The sequence below is a fragment of the Canis lupus genome, chromosome 23 (genome assembly GCF_003254725.2).
Source record: "Canis lupus dingo isolate Sandy chromosome 23, ASM325472v2, whole genome shotgun sequence".
Lineage (NCBI taxonomy): Eukaryota > Metazoa > Chordata > Mammalia > Carnivora > Canidae > Canis > Canis lupus.
In genome coordinates this window covers 12043884-12067186 of record NC_064265.1, presented here as the reverse complement: position 1 = coordinate 12067186, position 23303 = coordinate 12043884, and the positions used below count along the sequence as shown (strand labels likewise).

At 43.1% G+C, this 23303-nt stretch overlaps 1 protein-coding gene across 5 annotated transcripts; it reads right to left on the bottom strand.

Annotated features, from left to right (window-relative positions):
* Positions 1–273: 273 nt before the first annotated feature.
* ZNF662 (zinc finger protein 662) lies at positions 274–22779 on the bottom strand. Of its 5 annotated transcripts, XM_025461120.3 has the most exons (6): positions 13875–14002; positions 13595–13699; positions 12512–12638; positions 11745–11861; positions 9657–9758; positions 274–8651 (listed from the first exon to the last, which is right to left on the bottom strand). In XM_025461120.3, exons 3-6 carry the CDS (start codon positions 12543–12545, stop codon positions 7621–7623), a joined length of 1284 nt encoding a protein of 427 aa, XP_025316905.1. In that variant the 5' UTR covers positions 12546–12638; positions 13595–13699; positions 13875–14002; the 3' UTR covers positions 274–7620. The 5 variants fall into 5 exon arrangements, with proteins under 5 accessions (XP_025316905.1, XP_035560638.1, XP_035560637.1 ...); XM_035704745.2 differs by lacking the exons at positions 13595–13699; positions 13875–14002 and adding an exon at positions 22762–22779; XM_035704744.2 differs by lacking the exons at positions 13595–13699; positions 13875–14002 and adding an exon at positions 21814–22605.
* Between the last annotated feature and the right edge of the window lie 524 nt (positions 22780–23303).

Sequence of the window (23303 nt, the reverse complement as noted above, 5' to 3'; positions counted from 1 at the left end):
AAAATCCCTGCGGATGTTTATGTTGAAATTGTCAAATTTCTTCTAACAGGTATATGGAAATGCAAAGGAATGATAAAAAAAACAAAATAACCTTAGGGGGAAAATTGGAAGACTTACACTGCCGGATTTCAACAGTTATAAAGATAATAGTAATGAAGATGATATTGTATTGGCATCAAGATAGACAAATCAGTGAGTCTGGTGATAGATTCATATATAGGATTGTGACCGTGTAGTTCAATGGGAAAAATAATCTGTCCAACAAATGGTTCTAGAAAAATTGAATAGTTATATCCAAAAAATAATCTTAGCCCATTCCCATACAAAAAATTGCCTTGAAATGTATTATAGAGTTAAATGTAAGAGTTAAAACTATAAAACATGTGAAAGAAAACAGGAGAAAATGTTAATTACCTTGGGTATGGCAAAGATTTCTTAAATGATACACACAAAAACACAAACTATAAATGAAAAAAATACTTCAACTGTCCACAGGAATACTTTCTTTGCAGTTTGCACAGACACTATATAGGGTGGTCGTGGCCATGGCTATATGCTTCTCAATTTAAATCCAAGAGAGGGCATCTCCCTCTGAAGCTATTTTCAAAAGTCCTGAGCTCCACTCTGTTTGGATCAACCCAAGTCACAACCATTAAATGTAGCAAAGGAAATGGCATTATTCCAAATGATTTAAGCCCGTCAGATTCCATCCTGTTAGCCAGTAGTATAGTTAAACTATCCTATATGGCTGTGAAATGTGAGTGCCTTTATTAAAAAAGAAGAAAGGGGAGGATGGAGGCCAGAGCAGAAACCAATCAAGTCCACTACATTATCAGTTGCAGGGAAGGAAAGGGCATCTATCAGTTATTCAGTTCTACCAGAGATATTCTTAAGATCCTGAATTGGGCCTCCTAACCTTGTAGTTTTAGTCTTTAAGCCACAGAACTAGGATTTTGTTCCATACTCCTAGATCTCCACTAAAGCAATTATATTTTAAACATTGGCTCCAGAGAAACACGAAGAACTTGAGGAGAGGCAGAGTCTATACCTTTCCATCCTATTTCAGTTGCCTGTGCTTAGAACAAGAGCAGTCTTACCTCTGTCGAGCAGAGGGTGTTCCTGGCATCTTTTGAATATACTCATTTCTAGCTCCTGCACTCTTTGACCTAGGGGAGAAAATTGGCTTTGCAGGCTGGCAGAGCACAGCTAATTTTGCAACTGACTTGATCACCCACTGTAGGCAAAAAGTCTTCCTCTTAATAAATCTGTGTTTCTATTCTGGTATTCTCTTTATGTTGAACAGGTTTTTAAAGGATCAAAGAAATTATTAACAAACCTCCAGATGAGGTTGGCCTGTACAAGATTTTCCTAAAGGCAGCACTATTGGCATTTGGTGTCAGATAATCTTTGTTGTGGCGGAATGCCTTGTGCATTACAGTATATTTAGTAGCATGCCTGCTTCTACCGGCAGATGCCAGGAGCAGCCCAATCCTCAACTGTGACAACAAAAAATTTCTCTAATTGCCAAATTGTCTAGGCGAAGGGGAGCACAATCACCTCCAGCTGAGAACCTCTGACCTACACAGATATATTCCTCATTCCTTGAAAAAGCAAAACATGGTTAAAAATTATGGCTGTAGTTGAGATCTAAGTTGGAGATTGATGGGGGATACAGTAAAACCATCAATTAAAACAAACCAGTAATACAATTTTGATTATTCACCAAAGGAACTTGGGCTTTGCTTTTTAAGCAACAGAAAAATAATTAAAGGACTTATAGAAAGAGAGTGATATAATAGGTTTTCATTTTGAGAACATTTTCTTGATCTTAGAGGATTGAAAAGACAATAGCTATCACAAAACTCTGAGATGGTAATTATATGAAATAAAGCCAAGGAAGCTGAAAGGAATGAATAGATTGTCCCTATGTCTTATGTACGCTTTCAGCTGATTTTCAGTTTCTTTATTAATGTCATCATGAGTGGCTTTCCTCAGGTGTATCTGTTACCTTTTCAGAATATTTACACTGTATACATCCTGGGGTTTTTAAATCTTTTATGTTTTTTGCTACCAGTTTCCAGCATATTCTACTCTACCTCCCTTCTCTAGTTTCCTCTTCATAAAGGTTTGCATTTTTCAAAGGAACATCAGGGAATCTGATTTGCCACCTCTAGGACAGATACATCAGAGGAACTTAGCCCCTTTGGCATGAGTATCCTTTGAGTCTCCCAGGAAAATAAAATAACCTTGGGGCCTGGTGGTTAGATTCCATGCATTCAGAATTACTATGTTCTCAAAGAGAATGGGGCAGAGTCAAAAGCCTATGTCAGTCTCTCCATAGGGTGCTTTTGGTGGGCAGGAAACACATCTGAAGGGAAGAATAATCTATAGTACAGGACACCACCTGGGACAACAGTTGATTGTCAGACAAATTTACATTTTGGCTTCTTTTCTCACACCAATTCTTTCTCATTTCTCTTTATATTATCAACAAATAAGATTTTGTTATTTGTATTTGTTCAAGTATTTGTTATACTTGAAAATAAGTGAATAACTTTTTATCAGCTTTAGTGGGTCCAATATACTAGAGATCAGAATGGGTCTCATGCTTCTTTCATACTAAGCATACTAGTCCAGGCTGTAATCGGGGGTGGAGACCGAAAAATACAGTGGCTTATCTCCAACACCTGTATGACTTACACCAGAAATATAGTTCTATTCTTGGGGGGCGGGGTTCAAAGCCAGTTCTTTTTGTTTTCTCTTTTTGCTAGGGAAAGGAAATATCTTTTTGCTCATTTCTCAATTACTCAGCAGAAAAATGACTTTCACCTTCAGAGAACATGCTCTAGGGGACTCTGTACCTCTTAATAGTACTGGAACACTGTTCACTAAAACAAAGCCTTAGTGAATATGAAAAATACTTTGTTATTTCACAAGAATCAACCTTAAAATATAGGTGACATGGCAAACCTCAAATTCACATAGGTCGGGTGGCAGGGGGTGGGTCTAGAAAATACATCAGAGATAGGAAGTTATCTACTAGAGAATCTGGAACCGAGAGTATTATATCCACATTTGGAAGGTATGCTAAGACATGACAAATAAGTCTGGTGGTATTCATGAAATTAAGTTTAAGGCATGAGAGGTGGCTATTTAGCCACTCAAACTCCAAGCAACTGAGATGAGATACAAATATAGCTCATGTGACTACTAAACAGGAGAAAATGTAACATTAAGGTGCTGTATAAGAGGCCAGGCTTTCAAATACAAGCCTGTATCAATATGACTAAGTTACAGATGACAGAAAACCCAAATCTAACTAGTTTAATAAAGGATATGTATTGGCTCACATAACTGAAAAGTCCAGAGGTAAGTCTATTTCAGGTAAGGCTTGGGCTAATGGCTCAATGTCACCAGGGACCCAGTTTTTGTCTGCATTGCCACTATCTTCTTTGGTATTGGCTTCATCCTCAGGCCCCACAGGCTAACACCAGGAAGCTCTAGACTCCCCCTCACCTTCCCTTTTAACAGAAAAAAAGTGTTACCTTAGTTCCAGGTCTCATATCTTCCTAGATATCATATGGAGGACGGAGAATGCCTCCTTTGGCTGTTGTCAAAGAAAAGCCTCTCTCTTTCAGAAGACCCAGTAAATATCTCCTCATAGCTCATTGGCTCTGTGACCAAATAGGACAAGGTGATGGACATGGGCTTATGGAGTTGGGACTGAAGCCAAGTCAGGTGGCTGAGAAACGATACTTTCCCTAAGAATATATGGGTTTTGTCTGCAGAGAGAAGAATGGATGCTGGGAATCAAATAAGAGATGAGTAATACAGAACCCTGACTTGGCCATGACAAAGACATGCTCAGAATTGCAGACACTGTTTTGCAACTGAATTGCTTCTAAGACAACTCTGTAGGTACCTCTGAGGGATTTCATTATTCATTCCCCCAAGAGATTCTGGGCAGGTCAGCTGATTTTCACAATATGAATAACTCTATACACTATTTTTATATTTCCTCACTTTCCAATCCTACTTCTGAAAATTTTGAAGACAAAATTTTACCACAATCAACTTTGATTTTAATATATTGCTAATTGCAATTTATTTATATTGCTAATTGTAAATTAGAAATTAAGTTTCTAATTTTTCTTTTATATTTCTCCAAAATTTAGGAAGTATTAATTTCATTCCTCTTCTGACTTTGAGATGTGTGGAAAGCGTCATTACAAATTGGAAGGTCTTCCATTTTACAATTCCTTCATCACAGACTATGGTCTTTGATATGGGCTTTCAAGTACCTGTCTCTAGGCCTCTGGTAAGGAAGACAGTTAGGAATTCTCTTGGTAGGGGCCATCCATTTCTACATGCTATTTCTTAATCTCTCTGAAATATGTATATTCTGCTATGTTTTGATAATTCTTTCATTGTGATACTCCTAAAATTTGTCTTGTCATTCTTCACCTACAAACATTTTCATCTTTGAGGGAGAGAGTTCCTAGGGTTGGTCAACTTCCATGATGCTCCTCTGTAAGTCCAAACTGTTTCATAGTTCCATTCCTATATTCTTCTTCCTGTTCATTATCTCTCTCCCATTTTAAGATAGTGACATCACCTAACATACATATCATCTGCATCCTGGGGACTTATTAATATTTAGGATTTTAATGATCACCTCCTGTAGCTTAGTTCATTCAACCCTATTTCAACTGTGCCTGTGTCATGTGTCCACTCGTAATATTGACTGCACTTCGTATCTCTTCCTGGCCTTCCTCCTGTCCAACTCTCTAAATACTAAATTGGTGTTTCATAGGACTCTATCTTGGGTCCTCGTGTTTTGCTATACCCTCTGGAGCCAGTACTGTCTGAAAGAACTTCCTGAAATGATGAAAATGTTCTATGTCTACAATATCCAATACGGTAGCCAACTGCCACATATAGTTATTGTGCACTTAAAATCTGGTCAGTAGAAGAACCTAAATTTTAAATTTAATTTAAATACCTACAAATGACCAGTGGACTGTATTGGATAGTGCAGCTCCAGGTGATTTCATTCATTTCTTCCATGGCTTTAAATACCTTCTGTTCATTTGATGACTCCCAGGTGCAAAGCTCTAGCTATAACTAACCCAGAGCTCTAGCCCATATATACAACCATCACTTGAAATGTCTACTTGTATATCTCACACATACCTCAAATGTTAATTCAAAACAGAGTTCTAGATTTCTCCTTCCCCAAACCTATTTCCATTCCAGTGTTATCCATTCCAGTAACTGGTCTGCTCTCTAATTCAGCTGCTCAGACCACAAACTAAAAGCTGTCCCTAATTCCTGTTACTCCTATATCCACTGTTAGCAGGTCAATGATTTGATTTCTAAACTATATCTTAAATACATTTCCTCTCCATCTCTACTACTACCACCCACTCCAAGCCATTATCATCTCCAACCTGGACTGCTAGCAGTCTCGAATGTCATCTCTCCTTTCACTTTCCTCCCTTTACAAACCATTGTCTACTTAGCAGGCAGCAATCATTGTGAAATGTGAATCAATCATGTCATTCCTCCACTGAATACCCTTTAATAGCTTTCATTTAGGATGGAATTAAATGATCTGGTCCACCTATGTCTACAAACCTAACTTGTGCCTTTCAGTACCCTTGATCATTGTTATACCCAAAACCTTTTGGTTTCTTAAACATGCCAAACCCTTCACACATCAGTCTGCAGAGCTGTTCCCTCTGCTGCTGTTCTTCCCCTATTATTGATACATGTGCCTTCTTCTCATTCTGAGATTTAGCTTTAATGTTACCTCTTAGGATAGACCTTCCCTATTTATATAAATATGCTCCCTCTCCATCATTCCCTCTCTGTACCATTCATTCCTTCATAATCTCTCTCACTAGATTAATATTCTAGAAAGGCAGGAAGCAGTTCTGACTATTGTTTATTCAGCACCTCGCATAGTGCTTTGCATACAAGCAGGTGCTCAGTGATATTTGCTTAATAAACTTCCCCCAAATACCCTTCACATCACTCATTTCCATTTCTTGGTTCTATTTAGTACAAAATAGAGAGGTTTTACGAGAGGTTACCCTAACTGGAGTATGCTAAGCCAAGTTCTCCTTATTACCTGGCTTTAGGCTTCAGCAATCAGGGGCCCTAGAGATATGTATGTGGTTTAATCCAAGCCAGCCTCTGGCTTCTCTTCCTTGCTCCTTAGTCAGCAATTATATTATCTGGCTGGGAGCTTCTAAAGTAGAATGCCTAATTAGCAGAGAGGCAAACTGGAAGCTGAAAAATAGCTTTCAAGGTGAAGTCTAGAATGTATGTTTCATCTGTTTTGGCCAGCATTCTTCTCTGAATAGGGCCTCTGTTTCTCTAACCCTTGAAGATGGTCAGCACCATTCTCTAATAATACAGCTTACTCTGGAATGTGGGCTATCATGATGAGAAGAGACTGGAAAGGGATTTGGGATAGTGGAATGAGAGGTATTGTAGCTATACAAAATTTTATGGGAAAACAAACCCAAGAAAACAAAAAAAATCTCCCACTTGGTTTACATTTTCCCAGTCCCAGAGTACCATCTTATAACACAAGGGGAAATCAGGTCTCCCAAGACTGCACCTCCAGACTACCCTCTGCTACTTTCTTAAGTTACCTTGGTGACCTCAAGGTGGACCATGACTTCTGAGGAAGAGAAATTCTGGGGTTGGCAATGTAACCGCATTGATATCTACATCAAATATGGCTTTCAATAAGGTAGACTTATGAAAGCAGTATTAATAAGTACTTACACATAGAAAGAATATATCCAGGAAGACACAACCAGTAATAGTGGCTGTCTCTGAGGAGGTAGATTAGGAGACAAGAGTGACAAGGAGATACACTTTTCACTGAACACCTTTTTAAACTATTTCAACTTTTTTTTTTTTTACCATAAGCACATTATACCTACTCAGAAATAAATAAGTTTCCAAATTTGAAAAACTTAAAATACAGTATTGATCTTCAAGAACCATTTAGCTGGACTAACACACATAGACATTAGAAAAATATAAGACAGCACATAGTTAAATACCAATTTGGACAGTACTGATTACAAGTAGAAGAGGAAGGTCTGTTCATTTGAAGGAGCTGGGTCTTAGATGAGGAAGGAAATTTTTAGCCTAGGGAAAGTTGAGCAAATAAATTTGAGAAGAAGTAGAAATGTGCACAAATAGAGAACAGCAGACTCCAGAGTCAGATAGACCTACTTGAATCTCAATTCTATAACATGTTAGCTGAGTGACCTTGAATTAGTTTTATAACTTCTTTCAACCTCAGATCTCTCATTTGTAAAATGAGTATAAGTACCTACCTTAATAGGAATAAGAAAAACTAAAGACTGTATGTGTGGTTAGCATAGTACCTGACAGGGTAGATACTCAACTAAAAGTTGCCTAGCATGAACATGGTTGAACAGGGAGACCAGTCTTACTAGAGTACAGGGTACCTGTTCAGAGAGGACAAGATAATACTGGCTATTAAAGTTATAACAAAGTGGACGATCACCTTGTTTTGTCTCTGGGGTTCCTATAGCATAAGAATTATAAACAAATATCACCGTTATGCATTCTCTAATGTTCAAGAAGGTGAGATATCTGACAATTACAAGGTTTCTCTCTAGCATGGCGCCGCTGGTGCTTAATCAAAACAGAATTCTGACTGAAGGCCTTCCCACAGTCATTACATTTATACGGCCTTTCCCCAGTATGGATTCTCTGATGTCGGATAAGGTGTGCCTTACAGATGAAGCTTTTCCCACAGTCAGTACATTCATGAGGCTTCTCCCCTGTGTGGACCCTCTGGTGCTGAGCAAGATCGGAGTTCCACATAAAGCCTTTCCCACAGTCCTTGCATTCATAAGGCTTCTCCCCAGTGTGGATTCTCTGATGTCGAAGTAGGGCTGGGTTCCGAGTAAAGCTTTTCCCACATTCCTTACATGTATATGGTTTTTCTCCAGTGTGGATTCGCTGGTGCTGTGTAAGGCTTGTGTTCTGACTAAAGCCCTTCCCACATTCCTTACATTCAAAGGGTTTCTCTCCAGTATGTATTCTCTGGTGCCGAATCAGGTTTGACTTCCAAACGAAGGCTTTAGCACATTCTTGACACACGTATGGTTTCACCCCTGTGTGAATTCTCTGATGTGCAATGCAATGTGATCTAAAACTGAAAGTCTTCCCACATTCCTTACATCCATAGACCTTCTCTCCATTATGAATTCTCTGATGTTGGTCAAAGTCTTCATTTTTATCAAAACACTTGCCGCATTCTTCACATATATAGAATACCTGCTCACTGAAAATTTTCTGATGTATACCAAGGGGGATATTAACACCAGTATTCTCTGAACTATCTTCGCCAGAGACCATCTCATCTTTGACAATCACTTCTATAATATCATTTGCGGTGTTCTCCAAACTTCTCCCATTGGAGTAGTCAGACCACCTCCCTAACCTGCTTTTTTCCTCCTCACAGGTTTTTCCAAACCAGAATTCCTGGGAGCCACACCACCGGGGTCCACTTGATAGCACCATGTGATCCTTTGCCTCCTCAAAACTTCCCTCCTTCAGAATAAAATCTTCTTTCTCACTCTTCAACACACCCTCTGAAAGAACAAATCAAAGCTGCAAATGTCATCATCACCCATGATAGAGCGAGTAAGGTCACCAAGTGGTACTAGTGTGTCCATTTCACTCCAAGTGTCACCCCTCGTGTCTCAGTGGCCCTGTCCTAGCGGGAAATGGCACAACAGGGCTAGCACACAGAAAGCAACCAAAAGGTATACCACAGAAAGGCAAAAACTCGACAGAGTCCCTGAGGGCTATGATTCCCAAGCACCAGGCCAAGCATAAGGGGAGCTCTCCCAAAACAGTTGAATTGAACCTCAGGGACACAAGTCAGAACTTCTTCTAGGTAGTCCTGGTTATAACATGAGAAGAACAGGCCAGGATTCAGGGCAAAGGACCTGTTCAGAAATAACGAATCCTTTGAGGCAAACCTGGGGAACCTAAACTTATCACACGCAGTGGAAAGCAACAAGGAGAATCTTCCTCATACTTGTCAATGCTAAATGGAAATGTCTTCTCATTCAATCCAGTCACCAGGTCCGCCATGAAAAGTGCTTCCCCAAACTACTTCAGATACAGTTGGGCAAAGACTGCCTGCTCTTTGTTCCCACAGTGCTTTATTCACATCTCTGTCATAGCATCACACTTTGCTGTAATTATACATTTATGTATAATGTCCTATTAGACTGTGAGCCCTTGCAAGATAGGGGCCATATAGTCCTTGCTTTCTGATTCCTAAAAACTAACAGAATGAATAAAATGCAGCACTTACTTTTAAAATATTGGTTGGCCATAGCAGCCAGTAGGTCATCTGTTCAGTTACAGCCTAAGACCCAAGACCCATTTGAATTTAATTAATCAGTGATGTTCAAATGAAAGCTGGAAGCTTGGGGTTTAACTTTCCTCTACATTAAATGGTTGACTTGGGGATTTTTAGAGAGTCGTTTATTTAGAACATAAATGCTAAAATGGAATCTTAATATTTTACAACAGAAAGAGGAAAACATGTGCCTGAGAAGAAAGTGTTCATTTCCCTCACTTACCAGTACAGGTTAGGCTTGGACCCTCTCCTTGAAGTTTCAGGTTCAATGGTTCTTCCACCTGCTTAAAATGCGAGATCCCAGCAGGCTTTAGAAATGGATATCCTGCCAGGATCAAGATATAAATAAAGGTGGCTCAGTCGGAGGAGTGGGGCCCGTTAGGAAAGGAGCAGAGATGGAAGCGGTAAGAGAGAATGAAGGTGGGTGGACAGATTGGTACATAGGCGACCTGACATTTGAGGAGGATAACAATATAGAGGACAGAAAACAGATGTACAGGGAAGTTGCAATTCCATCAGTTCCTCAAAATGTGAAAATGTTTCATTCATTTTAAATATCAAGAAGAAACAGGGGAGACTAAGGTCTCTTCTTCACTTCATCTAGGAGGCAAAAGCCAGTTCATATGGAAGAGAGTCAGGATGGGATGGAACTGCACAGAGTTGTTCCTGAGGCTATGTTGGGGAACCACAGTCTCTCAGCTTCCTTCCTGTCTATCCACCTTAGCTATTGCCTTCTCTTTCTACAGAGGCTCAATGGTGGGTCTATGGCATCCATTAGAAATGGACTCACAGCCTCACTCAGCCACTTCCAGAAGTCACTTCTTATTCTAATGACAGACCTCTAATTGCAAAATCCACTCTGATAAACTCTTCTTCAGGCTTAGTTAAGTCTGGCCTCCTTGTAACTCCCATCCAAAGCCTCCTGAGAAATGTACCAATTCCTCACCCTCCAAAAGACAACCTTTTATACTGCTGAAGTCAAGGACTGTGTCCCCTGATATTCTCTTAAGACAAAATGGACTTTGAAAAGAAAGTTTGCTGCAGGTCAGGCCATTAGGATTTTACTCAAGGAATAATTTAGCTGTTGGCTTTCTGCCTAGAGCAAAGATGGGAAGTTCCCTTGGTTGGTGGGAGAATAAGCACTGAGATCCTGAGAGAATGCAGAGGACGTTGTAGTTGTCTCCCTATATCCATCTACCACGACCACCAACCCCACCCCACCACCCGACCATTATGGAGTAGCCATGCCCTTTGGAGGGGAGTGATTTCAACTCCAGTTCCTAATGCAGCCCTCACTAGTCTAAGCCAAGCAGGTTAAACTATCCCACTTACTCCATGAGAGACAGTGTCAGAAGTTGGCAGTCCAAGCCAAGACAATCAGTGCACACAATTTCCCTGGCCATAGTCATTGGTTTAGAGTTGGCATCAGACTTAAGACGGTACATTACAAAGGCCTGAGGAAGGCATCCCATATTTTTCTCCCAAGGTATAAAGAAGCAGAGCCTTGGTTACAACTACTAATCATCTTACCACCACAGGAGGAGCCAGACTGTAGACAAAGCCAACATACAAAGAAATAGAAAAAAGCAAAGACTGAAACTCTGATCAAACTGTACCTGCAACTCTACCTCTGAACTTTCAACTTCCAGGAAACAGTAAATTCTTTTTTTGTTTCAGCTAGTTTGAACTGGGTTGTTACTTGTAATCGAGAATATCCTAATATGAAAAGACTGCCAGACACAGCAAGGAACTGTGAGAATGGGGAAGTTGGAGGCACAGCTCAAGTTCCACTGTGCCTACAGGAGAGTTCCTGTAGGAAGAAGATAGAATGGGGTCAGGGGGGCCACAGGGGACATAGTTGCCCCTAGGAAATTAGGAACAGGAAAGCCTTGTATTGGGCAAAGGAATGCCAGAAATCCCTGAACTGGAACTATATGATTCAGGGTTATTGAGACTTCTTGATTACTAATGATAAAGATGGCTGAGATACCCCAAAGGGCAGTCAGAATCTGGAGGACTATAAGCAGGCTGGGAATGCAGAAAGGCCACCTAAGTGTGTAAACAGAAAAGTCAGGGAGTACAGATAAGAACAGTAGAAATGGGGAAGAGACAAAATAGGTGAATGAAGAAGAGCCAGAGTGAATAACAGACTCAAGAAGATGGAAAATCATGGGAACACAGGAAAAAAAAAAAAAAAAAAAAGGAATCCCACTGATGTCTACAGCACTAGGTTAAGAGAACATATACCTATTACATTTTAAAGACCAAGACAAGGGAACTGGCCAGATTACCGGCATGTGTCCTCACTCACCTGAGGAGATGCCCCTCGGGCCCTCTCCATCCAGAGCTCCCTGAGGAGCCTTGCACCAGGGTGCTTCCCCTCGCTCCAGCTGGGAAATCAGAGCCGGTTTGGGAAATGGAAATGCTGCTTAAGGGGAAGGAAATGGGACAGGCAAGTGAGTGGGGTGACATAGAGCGATCCCAGAGCTCTTCCCAGGCTTTGTCTTTAGGGGTGGGGTGGAAAGAAGGGAATGAACTAGGGAGAGCAAGAAAAGGAAGTCCAGGTGAAGGAACAGGAGACCCAGGGGAGTGGGGCCAGGAGACTTACAAAGGTCAGGAATAGGAGTAAGAGGTGCTCAATGACAATTTCAGTGAGCGAATAGATGATTCCACTCATTGAGATTGAGCTTTCTTATTCTCTTCCTCCCTTGGAGCTCTCAAGTTTAGACAGCTGCATGAGGAGGCTCGGTATTGGGCTGGGTCTCCCATAGGGAGAAAGTGGGAAACTGAGAGCTTGGTGAGGCACCAAGAATCTGCTCTCTTCCTTCTCTACCCATGGCACAGGGGTCAGGAGTTAGGCAGCTCTCACCCTGAGGCAATAAAGTCTGTTTCAAGGCCTGAATTTATTTATACCTGGACTTCCCACTTCCCAGCAACCACTGAGGCTGGGTCATTTGAATCCAAGGGCCTGAGGTTCCCACTCAGATGAGGGTTATCAAAGACTCCTGAGCTTCTGAGGAAGAAGGAACCAGGAAACTCTGAAGGGCAGAAGCAGAGTCCAAAAGGAAAGACCCTTACCCAGGGCAGCCACAGCCCCATAATTCTCCAGCATCACGTCCCTGTACAGGACCCTCTGAGCAGGGGCCAGGCCGGTCCATTCGTTCTCAGAGAAGTAGATGGCCACATCCTCGAAGGTCACTGACTCCTGAAACAACATGTGTTTAAATGCCCTAGGACAATCCCAGACCCAGGCCTGGAGTAAGGGGCAGACCAGGCACTAAGAGGTACTGGAGGGCGTGCCAGTTGAGTTTCTGGATTCTGAATGTCTAAGAGAACCCTCAGCAGATTTGTACCCCGCACTTCCAAAGATATAGAGGATCAGCCATCGATTTCTCATGGCTCTTCATCTTAACTTCCCAACATCCTCTCATCTTTTTCATGAGTCTCTACAAGTTTTCCCTCTTTATCCTTATGCCCAAAACAACTATCCTTGCTCCAGGAGCCATCCTTTCCCCGCAGTGGGCCCTCTGTCTGAGGTCACCAACCCTTGATAACAAGTTCAACTATCATCTATCGAGTCCAGGACAAGCACTTGACATATATTACTTGGTGTATGCCTCACAGCCTCTGAGGAGGGCATTAGATTCATTTTATAGAAGAAGAAATTGAGGTTCAGAGATTTACTGCTCCCAAAGTTACAGAACGGAGACAGAATCCAGGGCTGTCTGCCTCCTCTGGCTCTTCTTTACTGTGCCACGCTGCCTTCGGTCCTCACTCTTGCCGCCCCTGCTGTCCCTGTGTGAGATTCTTTCCCTTCTCTCCCTCCTCCTCACTGTCACCAGCCACAGGGGAAGCTAAGGGCACCTCAGTACACTCAGGCTGCCCTGGAGGCCGGACTCCAAAGGGCAGATCCAAACTCTGACTTTACTCCCTGCACTCTGCCACTCCCACACACTCTCTGAGATGCCCCACCCTACTCTTTCTTCCCAGCTTCCCAGTCTTAATGTCCGCTTTTCCTGTACCTCTGGGAGCCCAAGCTTCTGCCCTTTCTCTTTCCTTTTTCCTTAAGAAACACAAACAGTGCTAATGTAGAGCCAACAAGACTTCTACTTCCCAGCCACTAATCAGTCCTTGCCCTACAATGTCCCCACAGCGACTTACCCAGCACCCCAGGGGCTCAAAGACTTTGGCTTGACTTGCACCTCAAAACGTCCAAATCCTCTGCACCGCAGACGATTCCATTCACTATTCAGAGACCCAGCTTACCTGCCAAGAATCATCTCTTGTACCACCACCCTCATCCCCTATCCTGTCACCATCCTGTTAGAACCCAAACCCTTGCCTTGCCCCAATGGGTGTCCTTGCACCTGCAGCTCCCCCTGCCTGGAGATCCAGCGCCTCCCCCCTGCGCCGGCAAAGTCTGATTCATCTCAAGACCCACCTCGGACATAACCAGCTCTGCAAAAACCAGTGACCTGGAAAAGCTGGACGTTCGTCGCGGCGCACAGGGCTCTGTGAACACCTCTGCGCCCGCGCTTGGCTCCTGCCTGCGCAGCTGCACGTGCGCTTCCCCTGCCGGCGCAGGTCTGGGGGGTGTCGAACTCATTCTGCTGCCTGCCCGCTCCTCCGGCCCCTGCACTCGGGGCTGCACCCCGGCTCCCCGGCCGCCGCCCGGCCCCCGCCGCCCCTCCTGCGGGCCTAGAGCCCGGGGCAGAGCCGAGCCAGCTCGGCGGCGCCGGCCCCGCACTCACCGGGCGCGCCCGGGCCGGCGCGGGCTGTCCCGGCTGCAGCTCGAGCGCAGGGCCGCAGGGGGCCCCGCTCGCCAGGGCCGCGGCCGCCGTGGCCCGGGCCGCCCCCCGGGAGGCGAGTGCGCGCCAGGCCCGCCCGGGGGCCGCCCGGGTCGGCCAGGGGCGCTCCGGGCCGGGGGGTCTGCCCCAGGGGCCCCGCCAGCCCCACGCCGGCCCCCCTCGGCCCCGCGCGGGAGAGGCGCAGGCGGCTGCACTCCGGCCACTCCGGCTTCTCTAGGACGGCGGAGGGCGCCACGTCTCTGTGGTCCTCCTTTCTGGACGGGAAAAGAAACCGGGAGCGAAGGGCGCGTCCCGCTCCCGCACAGACACCCACTGCCTCGGGCGCCGCTGCGGGATGCGGGCGAGCGGGCCGCTGGGGAGAAGACTCCCAGGGAATCCTTTCCCAGCCCCCCTCTCCCCCTGGCCACCCTCCTCTGCCGCACTGCACTGGTGGGATGGATGGATGGATGCCGATGCGGAAGAGCACGGACTTCTGACATGCCTGCTCCTAGATCTCCATCCCCTTACTGGGTTCTACCTTCCCAGACAGCAGCTAAGGGCCTTCATCATTGTGGTGCTTCTAATATCCACCCAACACCTAGCACCTCTTATGGCCGTTTCTTTAAGTGCCAAGGAATACTTGTTGAATAAAGGAATGAATAAAGGTTGAACCTTTTTTCCCCCTTTTATTTATTTGACAGAGAGAAAACAAGCTCACGCACAAGCAGGGAGGGCAAGAGGCAAAGCGAGAAGGAGAAGTAGGCTCCTCGCTGAGTGGAGAGCCTGAGGTGGGGCTCGATGCCAGGGCCCCAGGATCATGACCTGAACCCAAGGCAGACGCTTAACCGACTGAGCCAACCAGGCTCCCTGTGAACCAGTTTTTCAGTGGAAGAAAGTAAGGCCCAGAGAGAGGAAATGGCTTACCTAACATCACATAGCATGTTGAGAAGTTAAACCTTTAAGCAAAATTGTAGAAATAGAAGAAGACCACCAAAATAAGAACAAGAAAGGCTATTCATTCAGAGCTTACTATAAGCAAAGGCGTTCAACCACCATCACTTGCATTTGGTATAGACTCTAAATCAGGTACAGAAGTATAAAGCTTTATAGTTAAAAAAGGAGGGGCAGGGAAAGAGACTTCAGGTGTGCTCTGATTGGAGATTGTTGGCATGGGGGAGCTAACTAGAAGCAAAGCATCTTCTGTGAGTGGTTGGGGGAGTATATTAAGCAAATTCTGGCTATTTGGGGCTGATTGCTACAGGGTTTATTTTGGCTTCCTGGACTGGTTGCTACGGATAGTAGTTTGACCTCCTAGACTGGTTACTGCAGATAATGGGTTGGCTTTCTGGACCCTAGATTGGTTGCTGCAGACTGTGGATCAGAGTTCTATTTTTCTATATGGTCTGGCCATTTTCCATTTGTATATATAGTCTTTTGGGGTGAACAAAGTAGGAAGATGTCTGCTTCAATGAAATTCCAGCCCAGAGGCCCAGATTCCTTTTAGAAACCCAGGGACTGAGAGCTTACAGATATCATACCCGTGAAAAATCACAGAACAAAGGAGACCTCAGATGAGCTCCCTGATTTGTTTGCTTGTTTGTTTTTAAGAGGATACTGGAGAAGTTCATAAATGGACACTAGTTAATAGTCTGTGAGCATTGAGTAGGCAGCAGTGAGTCTTACCCTAGGAAAGGTCATTAAGAAGGATGGGCACACAACAAATGCTCCCATGATTTTTAGTGACAAGATAGAGAAAACTGGACTCAGTGCAAAATAATTATGGGAGTTTGAGCTCATAACAAGGACCTCTCAGAACCTGATTATTAAGTCATGCTCCACCAGAAGGAAGGTCTCTTGTGGTTCGGATCAGTGTTCTGGTTCAAAACTAAAGAGGAGAGAGAGAGTCTATTTTCATCCACATAGTTTTACTCTTTCCATTGTTCTTCCTGTTAAACACATAGCAGCAGACAAGGTCAAGGCCATATCCTAACTGACTTGACCAGTAAAGTACAATAAGCCACTTTTAGATTTATACAATGTTTTACTTAAGTAAACAGCAAAAGGAAGAGTATCCAAATATGTCAAATATTTGACATATGTCAAATATGTCAGTCCCCAGATCCTTGTTCCAGGCACCAAAAACAAGGACATCAAAACAAAAGGGGGTTCAGTCGCTGTAACATCCTTGGTGAGGAGCTGATTTTAGACTACAGTTAAACAGTGTTACACTCTGCAGTTATACCCAGAAACCCTCCTACCTCTTCAGAATCTGAGAGGCAATGAGAAATGGTCTAATGACTGCCTCCCACAAGAGAGAGGGAAGGGAGTGGGAGATAAGCTTGAAGGTCTCTAAAGCTCCTCTCATCCTCTCATGTTATAGAAGGATCACAGGTTGATCTGCCATGAGTCAGAGTAGCTGTAGTTCAAGATTTTGACTGCATGGCTTATATATGTGTAAACCTATGAGGGCACCATGGTGGAGCCATTCCCCTATAACTAGACCTCCCAACTTTTTACACATAAAAATTCTCAGGAATATGAGCCACCACATAGGTCATCAGATACTCTAATTGGTTGTATTGACAGGGGCTTGGGTCAAATACATTCCTTGTATCTTAGGCAAAATCAGACAAAAGTGCCCATGATAGTGACATACAATAGTATAACCAGACCCACTGCAGATTGAACCATAGTCAGGCTCCTCATCCAGAGCCAATCTAGCTAATTATGTCAGTAGTCCAAGTGAGGCAAGAGGTACTGGCAATGGCACATAACCCACATAAACTGGACAGCAAAAAATCCAGGGCAGTACAATTGTCCATTATCAATCATGCTAGAGAATTTAAAACAATCAGTGGGCTATGAAAAATGTACAAGGAGTCCAACAATAACAAGATGAGGCTAAAGGGAATAATTTCAATGTCCAGGAAGTTAATCTTATTCTGTTGTTTCTTGCAGAGACTGTTTCTTTCTGGAGTCAGTGGCTGTTGGAAGGATTCCAAGAGTTTTTAAATTGAGATTATTTATTGGCCAGTTGTAAAATTGAGGGTGGTAAGGGAAGCCTGGATTGTTGCTCAGATATACTATAGACAAAAGCTAAGAAGTCCCTCCCTCTGCCCCTGACTTCCCAGGGTCTAATCCTTACCAAGGACTATCCGGATTGTTCCTCTCCTTCCACAGCTAGTGTCTCACCTTATATCCAGTCCTCTCCATGTCTAACCCACACCATATGCTTAGACTCACCCCTGGTTAGTTCAGAAGCTCCTCTCTTCTATAATTTAGAACATCTTAGAATATCTCCTACCCTCTGACATGTGAGCCATGCCAAGACCGCCTTAGTTTTCAACCTCATAATTCATGATCATTATACTCATTATTTATAATTTCCCAAATCCAGCAAGCATGGCTGGGATGAGTTTCAGTCTCCTAGCCCTCAGCTCTTTTTTCCTACTTGCAAATTCTAGTAGTCCAGTTTTCCAGAGATAGGTATAGAAGGGAAAAAATAGAGTGATAAGGGTTAATTATACGGTTTGGGTTTCCTGCAGCCAGTTAGGGTCTTCTCCCACTCCTGAACCTCATAATTAGACATTATAACTTAAATGAGAGGTACACTTTAAGGTAATTATCACATTTGGAGCCCAAGTGAATTATCTTAATTTGTACACCACTAAGAGCTTAGGCTTGGTTGTCCAATGATCTTTTCCAGTTTTTAAGAGTTCACTCTCTCTCTTAATAGCACTTCCTTCTTGGGGAATGATACAGGTCACAAAAGGTCCAGCTAATGTCCCAGCTAACTGTCCACTGTTGGTACTTTCAGCTATAAAAATCGCACTATTATCTTATTGTGCGTCTTAGGGAAAGCTAAATATGTAACGTAGGTCATCTAAGAATTCTTAAGTAGTATTGTTGACATATGCTGTGTGGAAGATGGTAGTGCCATATCCTGAAAAGGTGTCCATTGTAGTCCATGCCTAGCAGCATTCTCCATATAAAGGTAGGATATCAACGCAGTCTATTTGCTAGGATTCACCAGGCCTAGTTCCCCTACTTATGCACTCCAGTTTCCTTTGCTACTTAACTGTCACATTTGTCATATACACTTATTTCTGTATTGATGTTCCAAGAATCCTGCTTTTACTATTTCTTTTTTGTTTGTAGAACTTCCTTCAGCCATCACTTTAGAATAGGTGTGCTAATGACAATTGCCCTTAATTTTCCTTCATTTAATAACATACTGATTTTACTTTCATTTCTAAAGGATATTTTTATTGGCATAGGATTCTTGAATTGGTAGTTCCTTTTTTTCCCATCACTTGATAAACTTTGTGCCACTTGCAAATGACTTTCATGGTTTCTTTTTTTTTTTTGTATATTTTTTTTTTATTGAAGTTCGATTTGCCAACATATAACACCCAATACTCAAACCATCAGGTGCCCCCCTCAGTGCCCGTCACCCAGTCACCCCGTCACCCCGCCCACATCCCCTTCCACTACCCCTTGTTCGTTTCCCAGAGTTAGGAGTCTCTCATGTTTTGTCACCCTCACTGATATTTTCACTCCTTTCCCCTTTATTCCCTTTCACTATTTTTTATATTCCCCAAATGAATGAGACCATATAATGTTTGTCCTTCTCCAATTGACTTATTTCACTCAGCATAATACCTTGGTTTCTGATAAGAAATCCATGATCATTTCAGTTGTTTCTCTATAGGTGATACGCTGTTTCTCTCTAGTTGCTTTCAAAACATTTTCCTTGTCGTTAGATATTTGAAGTTTGTTTACACTGTGTCTGGACTTGAATTTCTTTGGGTTTATCCTGTTAGGCGTTTGTACAGCTAATTTTAAGAAAATCCAATCTACCTATTTTTCTTTTGTTGCTTGTGATTTTGATGTCATATACACAAAATTGTTGCCAAATCCAGTGTCATAAAGATTTTCTTGAATGTTTTCTTCAAAGAGTTTCATAGTTTTAGATCTTAAGTTTTCGATACACTCTAATTTTTATATGTAGTATAAGATAATTCTTTTGAATGTGATATTCAGTTTTCCCACCGCCACTTTTTGCAATGGCTTCCTTTCCCTCTTGGTCTTGACAACCTTATTGAAAATCAATTGACCATATAAGTGAGCGTTATTTCTGGACTCTATTCTATTCCTTTGGTCTATGTCTGTCCTTATGCTACTACCATGATTTATTTACTGTAGGTTTGAGTGGCCCCCTCCCCAATTTATTCTTTTTCAAGATTGTTTTGCCTCTTTGGGGCTCCATGCAATTCCATATGAATTTGAGGATCAGCTTTTCCAATACTGTGAAAAAAGCTGTTAGCCTGTTAATAAGGATTTTGTTGAATCTATAGATCACTTTGGGTAGCTGAGGATAACTTTGGTTATCCTCTTAACAATCCTTCCTACCCATGAATATGGAATCTCTTTCCATTTGTATAAGCCTAATTTCTTTCAGCAGTGTATTGTATTTTCAACCTGCAAGTCTTTCACCAACTTGGCTAGATGTTTTTCCCCTCAGTATTTAATTCTTTTAGATGCTATTGTAAATGGGATTGTGTTCTTAATTTCCTTTTTTGAATTGTTCACTGCTAGTGTATAGAAACACAGCTAATTTTTATGTTGAACTTGTACCCTGCAATTCTGCTGAATTTATTAACGCTAGTAGTTCTCTTGTGGAACCTTTTGGATTTTATCTATATAGGATCATGTCATTTGCAAATAGAGATAGTTATCTCTCCCTTTCCAATTTGGATCTTTTCATTTTTTTCTTATCTAATAGCTCTGGCTAGAACTTCCAGTACACTGTTGAATAGTAGCAGTGAAAGTGGGCATCCTTGTCCCAGACCTTCTGATTTTAAAGGGAAACTCTCCAGTCTTTCACCATTGAGTATATTAGCTATAGGCTTTTCATAAATACCCTTTGTCATATTAAGGAACTCTCTATTTCAGTTTTCTAAAGGTCTTTATTATGAAAGGATGTTCAATTTTGTCAAATGCATTTTCTGCATCGATTGAGATGATCATGTAGGTTTTTTTTCATTCTATTATTATATTCTGTGTCCAGTTACCCTTATATTTCTGATATACACCCCACTTGGATATGGTGTATTATCCTTTTAATATGTTATTGGATTTGACTTGCTAACATTTTGTTGAGTATTTTTGCATCTATATTCATAAGGGATACTGGCCTGAAATTTTCTTTCAGGTGATGTTCTTATCTAACTTTGGTATTATGGTACTACTGATAGTAGATTGACTCTTGATCTTGGGGCTGTGGGTTTGAGCCCCACATTGGGGATAGAGATTACTAAAAAAAATAAACCAAATAATAAATATTTGGTAGAATTCACCAGTGAAGCCATCTGGTTTAGGACTTCTCTTTGCTGGGAGGTTCTTAATTAGTGATTTAATCTCTTTACTTATTATATGTCTGTTGAGATTTTCTATTTCTTCTTGAATCAGTTTAGGTAATTTATATTTCATGGCATTTGTCCATTTCTAGGTTATCTAATTTGATGTACAATTATTGACAGTGTTGACATACAATTATTCAAAGTGTTCTTTTATAATCCTTTGTATCTCTATAAGGTCAATAGTTATGTTTCCATTTCCATTTCTGACTTTATTTGCATCTTCTTTCCTTTTTTCCTAGTCAATCTAGCTAAAGTTTTGTCAATTTTGTTGAATTTTTCAAAAAACCAATTTTGCTTTCACTGATTTTTTTCTATTCTCTATTTCATTTATCTCTGCTCTAATCTTTACACTTTCCTTCCTTCTGCTAGTGTTGGGTTTGGCTTGTTCTTGTTTTCTAATTCCTTAAGGTGTAAACCTAGGCTTTTGAGATTCTTTTTTTTTTAATATTTTATTTGTTTATTCATGAGAGACACATATAGAGAAGCAGAGACACAGGCAGAAGAAGCAGGCCCCCTGCAGGGAGCCCAATGTGGGACTTGATCCCGGGACTCCAGGATCACGCCCTGGGCCAAAGGCAGGCACTAAACTGCTGAGCCACCCAGGCGTCCCGAGATTCTTTTTTAATGAAAGCATTTACAGCTATAATTTTCGTCTGAACACTGCTTTCACTATATACCATAAGTTTTGATATGTTGACTTTAATTTTCATCCATTGCAGAGTGTTTTCTAATTCCTCTTGTGATTTCTTCTTTGAAGAGGAAGTGTTAGGAAACTTGCATGCAGAGTCTTTCATACTCCATGTGTGTCTTTTTCCCTTATGATCTGGCTATATATCCTTAGTACACCATTGTAATAAATCTTAGCCATGAGTACAACCATAAACTGCATCTCATTAGTTCTTCTAGGGAATCTTTGAATGTGAGAGTGGTCTTGGGGATCCTCCACAGATTGATACGAGGATTAGATTGCTTAATAATACATACAAAGCATTTAGCATAAGACTTGGCTTATGGTAAATTCTCATAATAAGAATAGTGATGATTATAGTGACAATGAGGATGACCAGCACAGAGCCATGAACAGGATAGGTGCTCAAGGTCAATCAATCCAATTCCATCCTATCCCTCCATCCTCGCCCACTGTACGTCCTCAAATGCACAGCCCACGTACCTTTATAATGGCATCTCATTGCTGGCAAGTACAAGTTTAGCTTCCTGAACAGCAGGAATAATACAGCAGATTATTAAGGCCCAGAGAGGTAAACTGAAATGTCCTGGGTCATGTCACGAATTGGTGACAAAGTTGAAACAAGAATTCAGGTTTGCCCTTTAACTTCAATACTGACTTCAGTGTCACCTGGTATATGTGATGTAGACTAGGAGTAAAAGAATTAACCTGGGGCTAGGCTGTCAAGAACCCGGTTGCCATGGAGATAGAACCTTGAAAAACTAGGAAGGAAAAGAAGCCATAGATAAGTCCAGCCCTAAATTAGATGAGAAAATTATTTGCTCTAAAGGCAGAAAGAAGCAATTTCTCCCCTGCATCTCCATTTTGACAATCCTCTTGTTGACTTGTGGGGGGTGAGGCAGTGGACAGGAGGTGGCAGGCACCTAAGGCAGCCGTCAATGGCATCCAGCATTAGGACAATGCGCAAACAAGATGCAGGGGATGGCCGGTACACCTAGACTACAGAACCCCAAAGGAGAGCCTCGATATAGAAACCACAGCAGCTAAACGGAACCCTCCAAACGATGGGCAGCTGCTCAAAATTCTGAGCCATATATATAATGAGAAGACACCAGACGGGACCAGACACCTGCCTGGGCCGTCTAGAGGACCCAAAGCAAGGCCCACCAGCGTTGCCCACTATGGACTGTGCACATGAAGCCTGCAAGGAAGGGGCACAAAAACTGTTTAAGGACAGCCGAAACAGTGCTCCTGCTAGGCCTAGGAGGTGCGAACTTTCAGGAACACGGGGCGTGGTGGCTACTGGGCTCAGCGCTCACTGGCAGCAGCGGAGTGGCAGTGAAGGAGGCAGCCCTCCCCAGCCCCAGCCCCAGCCCCAGCCCCAGCCCCAGCCCCAGCCCCAGCCCTCACAGACCCACTGACACACTGCACCTCGGCGCGAAGCCCAGCCGACCGGCGGACAGAGGGCGCCTCGGCACCGAGGACCGCCCGCAGCACCTGCCCCGAGACGCCTTCGCGGAGGCCGCGGGGGCGGAAGTGCGTCACCGCCCTTCCAACCCTGGAGCCCGCGCACGCTCTAGCACGCCCGGAGGCCGTCCGAGCGTCTCGTTGGTCCTTTCAAACCTCAGCCCCGCTGCGCGGCTCTGCGCCCCGCTACTGCGGAGCTGCGGCGTGCTCCGGGTCTCCCGGGGCTCGCTCGGGGTCGCTGGCCCCCGGCCCCTCGGGAGGGTTGGCTGGGCAGCCGCACAGGCCGACTTCCCTGGAGCAAGCTAGCCCCGCCCCAAGAGCCAGTAAGGACTGCCCCTGCATCGGGCCGCCCCTCTGTGGCTCCAGGTGGACTGGCCCAGCTGGCGTGGCCGGAGTTCTCTGCAGCGGATGGGTCAAAGCTCGAGTTCGCGCTGAGCCTGCAAGAGGCTGAGCTGTGCTGAAAACTTCCTCCTCCTCTGAGCCCTCCAGGCACACAGGCCTCAGAG